General features: G+C 52.4%; 1 protein-coding gene across 12 annotated transcripts in view; it reads left to right on the top strand.

Annotated features, from left to right (window-relative positions):
• Window positions 1-1,576, top strand: part of SH2B2 (SH2B adaptor protein 2) — a 37,229-nt gene extending 35,653 nt beyond the window's left edge. For 9 of the 12 annotated variants that reach the window (XM_055114740.3, XM_055114741.3, XM_055114742.2 and 6 more), the window contains 2 exons: window positions 183-354; window positions 1,149-1,576. In XM_055114740.3, the coding sequence (XP_054970715.1) occupies window positions 183-354; window positions 1,149-1,480 (504 nt within the window). In that variant the 3' untranslated portion in view covers window positions 1,481-1,576. Of the gene's footprint in view, window positions 1-182; window positions 355-1,148 lie in introns of those variants that run through there. The other 3 variants (XM_055114747.3, XM_055114743.3, XM_055114746.2) reach the window with 2 other exon arrangements.
• Window positions 1,577-9,094: the final 7,518 nt, after the last annotated feature.

The following is a 9,094-nucleotide window of genomic DNA, read 5'->3' on the forward strand; positions in this document are numbered from 1 at the left end:
AGCCTGGGTCCGTTGCCCCCATTCCCCATCTCCAGATGGGGCTCATGTGTGAGGGGCCCCCTGGCCCTGACACAGCCCCATACAGCCCCTGTGAGCCTTGGTCCTTCCATTAACCCCCAAAGGCGCTTACCCAGGTGCCCAGCCCCAGACCTGCCCCTGACCACACCCACCTGTACCCACAGCACCTGCGCCTGTCCCTGAACGGCCACGGCCAGTGTCACGTACAGCATCTGTGGTTCCAGTCTGTGCTTGACATGCTCCGCCACTTCCACACACACCCCATCCCACTGGAGTCAGGGGGCTCGGCCGACATCACCCTTCGCAGCTATGTGCGGGCCCAGGGCCCCCCACCAGGTAAGATGCCGCCACCTGGCTGGTGTGATTACTCAAGAAGACTTCCCGTTGATTACTCAAGAAGGTGGTCCCTGGGGTGGGATGAGCCCCAGGTCTCCTGTCCCATAGCCTCAGCCGTGTCCCTCCCACCCTAGCCTAGCCACAGCAATTTCAAGCAGTCACGTCATAAGGAATGGAGGCAGAAGTGGCAGCCTAGAGGCAGCCAGGTCCCTAACAATTCCTGGCAAGGGGAAGGGGGCGCCCAACAGCAGTGCAGGTGGGTGTATGGGGGTGGGGACGGGTGTGGATTGGGGCAAGTGGGATGAAAGGAGCTGGGCATATGGATTCCTAAGCCCTGCACTGGGGAGGCTCAGAGCAAAGCTGCTGGGACCGAGCACTAAGGGCATGGGTGCATGTGCATGCGTGTGCTTGTGTGTGTGCATGAGTGTATGTGGGCATGTGCCCGTGTGCGTACGCTTACGTGTGCGTGTGTGCGCATATGCATGAGCGTGTGCATGCATGCATGGGCACGCGTGTGCTTGTGTGCCTGTGTGTGAGCGTGTGCATTATGTGTGCATGTGTGTGCACTCCTGTGCATGTGGCTATATGGGCGTGCACACGCGTGGTTAGGTACATGTATGTGTGTGTGCTTCTGTTTATGCATGTGGGCGGGTGTGCTTGCATATGTGTCCGAGGACATGGGCTGCAACTCGGAAACCTGAGCGTGGGCCCTGGCCCCTTGAGGGATCCCGGCCTCCCTGCAGGATGTGGCCAGCCCAGGTCCCCACTCACGCCCTGCCGTCGCCTTGTTGCAGAGCCGGGCCCCACGCCCCCTGCCGCGCCCGCGTCCCCGGCCTGCTGGAGCGACTCGCCCGGCCAGCACTACTTCTCCAGCCTCGCCGCGGCCGCCTGCCCGCCTGCCTCGCCCTCCGACGCCGCCGGCGCCTCCTCGTCTTCCGCCTCGTCGTCCTCTGCCGCGTCGGGGCCCGCCCCCCCGCGCCCCGTCGAGGGCCAGCTCAGCGCGCGGAGCCGCAGCAACAGCGCCGAGCGCCTGCTGGAGGCCGTGGCCGCCACCGCCGCCGAGGAGCCCCCGGAGGCCGCGCCCGGCCGCGCGCGCGCCGTGGAGAACCAGTACTCCTTCTACTAGCCCGCGGCGCCGCCCGGGTGGGACACGCCAAGCTCTTCAGTGAAGACACGATGTTATTAAAAGCCTGTTTTAGGGACTGCACCCGGCTCTCCTGTCGTCCTTTCTCCCACGGGGAAGGCGGGGACTGCGGGGCAGCCACTCTTAGAGACCCCCGTCCATCAGGGACCCCCGTCCAGCCTAGTGTGGCCTGACACCTGCCAGGCCCCCTTGCAGCTCTGTCTCTGGTGGGACAGCTGAGGGACTCCCCATGGGGCGTCGGGCAGCACCTGAAAGAGGGCCCAACAGCAAGGGTTAGGGCTTAGGATCGGGAGGGGGCTTTACTGGAGCTGTGAGGGAGAGAGATGGGAGGTGGTAACAATGAGGGGTGCTGAAAAGAGAGGAGGGGGCATTCAGGACACAGTGAGGGATGGGGAGCACGCCCAAGTCATACGGAGAGCTTGGATGCCAGGAGGAGGAATCGAGGCCCGAACTGGGAGGGTAAAGACGTTTTTAGACAGATCTATGAAGCCTGGCGGTGTGGACAGGGCGGCAAGGCAGGAAGAAACCTGGCGGTGTGGACAGGGCGGCAGGGCAGGAAGAAGCCTGGCGGTGTGGACAGGGCGGCAGGGCAGGAAGAAGCCTGGCGGTGTGGACAGGGCGGCAGGGCAGGAAGAAGCCTGGAGGTGTGGAAAGGGCGGCAGGGCAGGAAGAAGCCTGGCGGTGTGGACAGGGCGGCAGGGCAGGAAGAAGCCTGGCGGTGTGGACAGGGCGGCAGGGCAGGAAGAAGCCTGGCGGTGTGGACAGGGCGGCAGGGCAGGAAGAAGCCTGGCGGTGTGGACAGGGCGGCAGGGCAGGATGTCTCCATATTAGCCCTTAGGGGATTGGGCAATGGAAGAGGCTGGATTTCCCAGCTCCGTGGTAGACTTAAACTTGGAAGAAGCTTAAAGAGCCCTCCCACCCACCGTGCTCCACCCCATTCACACCCAGCCCCCACCCCGTCTCATTCCCACCCCACACCTACCCACAAGTGGAATTCCAGCTGTGACTCCCATGACCCCAGGCTCTGGAGACACTGCTTGCTGGCAGTCCCAGGACCCCAGTCCCCAGGCAGTGTTCAAGAAAGATCCTGTTCCTACTAAGCCAAACCTCTGCCTTTCCCACAACACCCCAGACCTGGGGTCACAGACCCACAGTCCCCTTGCCCAAGACTGGCCTTGCAGGGCTTGGGTCAATGATGCATCCATCTATTTTTCTTTCTTTCCCCTTCCTTCCTTCCTTCCTTCCTTCCTCTCTTCTCTTTCTCTCTTCTCTTTCTCTCTTTCTTTCCTTTTCTTTCTTTTTCTTTTTTGAGACAGGTGCAGTGGCACAATCTTGGCTCACTTGCAGTCTCAACTTCCCGGGCTCCAACTATCCTCCCACCTCAGCCTCCCAAGTATCTGAGACTACAGGCGTGCACCACCACGCCTAGCTAATTTTTTTTGGTAGAGACAGGGTTTCACCATGTTGGCTAGGCAGGTCTCGAACTCCCGAGCAATCCTGGGTGGGAGGCGATCCACCCACCTCAGCCTCCCAAAGGGCTGTGATTATAGGCATGAGCCACTGCACCTGGCCAATGATGCAGATTTCAGATCCCTAGACATCTAAAGCTCTCAGGACTGTAACTAAGACACTCACAGCCTCTTCCCCATAAAAGGGGCATGAACACCCTTGGGTGGCTCCCAGGGCTTTCAGCCACCCAGTCCCCATGCACAACATCATCAGGAAGTGACAGAGTAGGGCCCCCTGCTACCACCATGATGAGGGAAGAATACAAATTCAGCGATCAGGAGAGCACCCTGCTACCTCTGCTTCCAGTACCTCCATTTGATTGTGGCTGGAGTCCTTCTGCCCCCATGCCCTGGTGGTTTGGGGTCTATGCCAGGCCAAGTGCCAGTCCCCATTCCACTCCAACAAGAACAGAGCGGGCTCTGGACTGAGGCTTGGGCTGGGCAGAGGAACAGGGGCAGACTTAAGATTTAGACCCACCAGGTGGGGGCAGTGGTTCACACCTGTAATCCCAGCACTTTGGGGGTCCAAGGCGGGCAAATCACCTAAGGTCAGGAGTTCGAGACCAGCCTGGCCAACATGGTGAAACCCCTCCTCTACCAAAAATACAAAAAAAAAAAAAAAAAAAACTAGCCAGGCGTGGTGGTGCGCGCCTGTAGTCCCAGCTACTTGGGAGGCTGAGGTGGGAGGATCGCTTGAACCCGGGAGGTGGAGGTTGCAGTGAGCCAAGATCGTGCCACTGCACTCCAGCCTGGGTAACAGAGGGAGATTCCATTTCAAAAAAAAAAAAAAGACTTGGACACAGAGTGTGCAAGCCTTCAGGCCCTCCTGTCCTTTCCTCCTGATGTCGTCAGCCACAGCAGAGGCCACTCTCCATGCTGAATGCTCAAAACAGAATCAGCACAGAAGCAGGCAAAAGCACTGATTGACTGTCACCTTTGCTCAATGGGGGGGGCTCATGCACATATGCACACACATAGAGTATAAGACTGTGGGAGAGGGTCTGTGCCAATCCTAAGGGGGCAGGCGCTGTTCCTGGGGTGTTCCCAGGTTAAAGTGAATTCGGGGGGAGACAGCAGAAGTTGATACAGTGACCGCCCCCCCCCCCCCCAGGCTCTCCCAAGGGATGCAGCAGGAAGGCCCAGGAGGTCAGTGAAAAGGGGGCTCTCTCTTCAGTATGGTCACCAGCGTGAGATCCTCAAGCCTGTCACTCAAGAGGGTGGTTCCAGATAGCCCAGACTCAGTGGGGGCTCTGGCGAAATCACAGCCATTGCACAGACGGCAGCAACATTTTCAAGGGGGTTTCATTTGTTCCTCAACAAGCATTTCAGATGCCTGCTCTGCGCCAGGTCAGGCCCATGGGGTAGCTGAGCCAAGCTTTGGGACCACAAGTGCCCTGGCTGACCTGTGACACTGGGTGTCGCAGACATGGGGGACTGCAGGCGCAGGAGCAGCGAGGTGGGATATGAGACCTGCAAGGTAGAGAGAGCCTTGAACGCCAGGCCAGGGAGTTTGGAAGGTGCTGAGAGCCAGTGCCAATTAAAATGGGAGCTGAGATCACCCTGTGGCCAGAGGGTTGGGGCAAGGATGGATTGAAGGCGGCAAAATGAGGCGGGGGGCCAGGGAGGCTGTAGTGGGTCTGGGTGAGGGGCAAGGGGCCAGGGCAGGGCAGCAGAGCAGGAAGACAGTGACGGAAGAAAGATCACAGCCGGGTGTGGTGGCTCACGCCTGTAATCCCAACACTTTGGGAGGCCAAGGCGGGTGGATCACTTGAAGTCAGGAGTTCAAGACCAGTCTGGCCAACATGGTGAAACCCCGTCTCTATTGAAAATACAAAAATTAGCCGAGTGTGGTGGCACGTGCCTGTAATCCCAGCTACCCGGAAGGCTGAGGCAAGAGAATGGCTTGAACCCAGGAGGTGGAGGTTGCAGTGAGCCGAGATCATGCCACTGCACTCTAGCCTGGGACACAAAGAGAGACTTGTCTCTAAGTAAATACATAAATAAATAAATAGAACTGGCGTACAAAACAAAATCAAATACAGTACAATAAAAAGTTCCTTCTGGTGGGCGTTTCTGTTATATTTTTCTTTTTTTTTTTTTTAGGGGGCATGGTGTGACCCTGCTTTCATGGTCTGTCTTCCTACTGAAAATCAACATCAATCGAGCTTCTGCCTTCCTGCTCCGGGGAAGGGTTTTTTGTCCTCCCTGAGATCACCTTAGCCCCTATTGGGCACTTCTAACTTAGAAAAGTTCTAGCCCATTTGGGGTAGAAGAAATAAACTTCCTGCGATGGCAAGGGGCTCTTACATCCCTAGTATTAAGAGACAGCAAAGCAGCCAGGCGCGGTGACTCATGCCTGTAATCTCAACACTTTGGGAGGCCGAGGCAGGCAGATCACTTGAGGTCAGGAGTTCGAGACCAGCCTGGCCAATATGGTAAAACGCCATCTCCACTAAAAATACAAAAATTAGCCCAGCGTGGTGGCGGCACCTGTAATTCCACCTACTCGGGAGGCTGAGGCAGGAGAATCACTTGAACTGGGGAGGTGGAGGTTGCAGTGAGCCAAGATTGCTCCACTGCGCTCCAGCCTGGGCAACAGAGTGAGACCCTGTCTCAAAAAGAAAAAAAAAAAGCAAAGCGATACACTAATGTGAATGTTGAGTAATGAATCTCAATCATTGTCCCCAAATCCTATATTTATTTCTTATTTATTTTAAAGAGCATCTTGATCTGTTGCCCAGGCTGGAGTGCAGTGGGGCAATCACAGGTCACTGCAGCCTCAGTCTCCTGGGCTCAAATGATCCTCCCACCTCAGCCTCCCAAGTAGCTGGGACTACAGGTGGGTGTCACCACACCCTGCTAATTTTTAATTTTATTGTAGAGACCAGGAGTCTCACTATGTTTCTCAGGCTGGCCTTGAACTCCTATCCTCAAGTGATCCTCCTGCCTCGGTCCAAAAGCCTTTTTTTTTTTTTTTTTTTCTGAGACAGAGTCTTGCTCTGTCACTCAGGCTGGAGTGTAGTGGTGGGATCTTGGCTCACTGCAACCTCTGCCTCCCGGGTTCAAGCAATTCTCATGCCTCAGCCTCCCGAGTAGCTGGGACTACAGGTGCCCACTACCACGCCCAGCTAACTTTTGTATTTTTAGTAGAGACTGGGTTTCGCCATGTTGGCCAGACTGGTCTTGAACTCCTGACCTCAGGTGATCCACCCACCTCCGCCTCCCAAAATGCTGCAGTTACAGGCATGAGCCACCGCACCCGGCCTCAAAATCCTTTAATAAGAAAAAAACATGTATTTGGCCAAAACATGCATTTGGCTAGGTAGAAAGTTTTCTGCAGTGCCCACCCTTCCCCCTAAAAGGCCCTAAGCCAGGGATTTCTAATCTCTTTTGTGCCTCAGGCCCCTGACAGTCTGGGGAAGACTATTATAGCCTGCTTAGCATAATGTTTAAAGTGCACAGAATTAAATACATAGACTTGCAAGGAAAACCAATTACCCTGAAATTCAGTCAAAATATTAAATACAATTAAAAAGTAATCAAAACATTTTTTAAACTGGTGATGTGGTAATATACATGCTTCTTTATTAACATTTAAACAGCAAGCTTTAATAGCAGCCCTCATAACTACTGTAATTTCAGTCAATGATGAGCATGAATGATACTTTGGGGTTCTGTAACAAACTAGACGCGCTGTGAAAAGATTCCTTATTTGAATAAGCTCAATGGCTCACATCTGTAATCCAGCACTTCGGAAGACTGAGGTAGGAGGATCGCTTGAGGCCAGGAGTTCAAGAACAGCCTGGGCAACAGAACGAGACACACCCTACTCTGCAAAAAATACAGAAAACAGCCGGGCACGGTGGCTCACACCTATAATCCCAGCACTTTGGGAGGCTGAGGCGGGAGGATTGTTTGAGCCCAGGAGGTCGAGACCAGCCTGGGCAACATGGCACAATCTTGTCTTCTCTGCAAAAAAATACAAAAAAAATTAGCCAGGCACGATGGCATGCACCTGTGGTCCCAGCCACCTGGGAGTCTGAGGTGGGAGTATCACCGGAGCCTGGGAGGTCAGTTGCACCACTCTGTCTCAAAAAAAAAAAAAAAAAAAATGCTCTCTCATTCAAGGTTACCCTTCTATTACTCCAAGGATTCACCCCATAATCTTATCTTTCTTGATATGTTACATTCACTAAAACGTTCACATCAAATCAAGTTTGTAGACACTTGTCCTTACCACCTTACAAAAAGTGAGATGGTATCAACAGAGGTGAGACACTGCTTTACCTGCATGTCACTTTTGGCAGCTTTCACAGCATTGAAAAGATCATTGGCTGGTGGCTCTGACTGTTTCTGGCTATGACGATGTACCACTCGGGACCCTTTCTTTCGTTGTTTGCCACCTAATATGTATAAAAAGATCAGAAATATGAAAAAAAGGTAACAGTGACATTAACACTTGGTCTCATCATTATCACACAAGTAGGCTTACGCTGCCCATTCCACAGCACAGTCTGAGTTAGACTCAGTTCTGAAATAATTGATTTTTATACTGTTATGAAGTTTATTAACTTTTTTCCCTTAAAAAAAAAAGTCCTTGAGTCCCCTTCCTGTATCTCTATATCCTAACGTCCTTTTCTCTTCTTTTCTCTTCAAAATTTCTCTTCTTCCTATTTCCGTCCCTTAATACTTTGTAAATCTTGTCCTTTTTTGAACCATATCACCTGAACCTCTTTTAAGTTTTTTTCTTTTTTTTTTTTTGAGACAGAGTCTCTCTCTGTCACCCAGGCTGGAGTGCAGTGGCGCAATCTCGGCTCACTGCCAGCTCTGCCCCTGGGGTTCACGCCATTCTCCTGCCTCAGCCTCCCGAGTAGCTGGGCTGCTTCCCCCACAAGATTCAAAAACAAAAGAAAACTGGCTGACTCACCGGCGTTGTTTTTGGTGGTCGTTTTGCTGCTTTCTTCTTCACATTGCGATTGAAGCTATCTTCAAAGTCACTGCCTTCATCAGCTAACAAAGAGTCAGTATTCCTGTGAGAAAGTACCGTTCTCTTTAAATATAACCACCCTAATTCCCTCCCTATTCTCTCACCGCACCCCATCTCCATGAGAAAAACATATTCAGATTTTAAGAAAAAATGAGCTTATTGTTAGTAGGAAGTTGGGACCAAGTCTTTTTTTTTTTTGAGACAGGGTTTCACTCTCGTCACCCAGGCTGGAGTGCAATGGTGTGATCTCGGCTCACTACAACCTCTGCCTCCCAGGTTCAAGTGATTCTCCTGTCTTAGTCTCCCGAGTAGCTGGGATTACAGGTGTTTCACCATGTTGGCCAGACTGGTCTCAAACTCCTGACCTCAGGTGATCCACCTGCCTCGGCCTCCCAAAGTGTTGGGATTACAGGCGTAAGCCACCACACCCGGCCAGGACAAAGTCTTAAAGGAAAACTTTCACATGAAAGCAGTGGAGACGAAGAATGAGGAAATGAGGCACGGGAAGGACAACCCTTCCCAGTATTCTCTCCGAAGAAGAGAATCAAATGCTACTCACTTAGCGGGTAGAGAGATCGCTGCTCTTTGTAGAGAAAAATAATCATGGCCCAGGAAGTCATCCATCATTCATCCATAAATGGGAGAGTAATATGGACCTAGAGTTAAATTTCACCCTGTGAAACATCAACCACGTCTTATCAATTCAAGTTTATAACGTTGATATAATCGGGTACACCACAGCAGCACTGACAGAAATAGAAATGATTCAGAGAAAGCCAATTAAAACAGCCAGGGGACAAAGCAGATCTGTATGACATTAGCTTTTTTCCTTCTGGAAAGTTAAAAAACCAAGATATATTATTATAACCTATATAGAATAAACTCATATGTGGTAATAAATAAGGATACACAGACCTGTTTACAAAATCCCCAAGTAGGAAAACTAGCGGATACCAGCTAAAAAGTATATACAATTTACCAGGCAACAAATAAAGAACTCTTTACTCACCCATCTGCCACCTCCCAGCCCCCATCAGGGGTTGTACATGCTGAACACAGAAATGTGTTTAAGAGAGGTTTAGACACGATGAATGATGGATT

This window comes from Pan paniscus, chromosome 6, assembly GCF_029289425.2.
Source record: "Pan paniscus chromosome 6, NHGRI_mPanPan1-v2.0_pri, whole genome shotgun sequence".
NCBI classification, from domain to species: domain Eukaryota; kingdom Metazoa; phylum Chordata; class Mammalia; order Primates; family Hominidae; genus Pan; species Pan paniscus.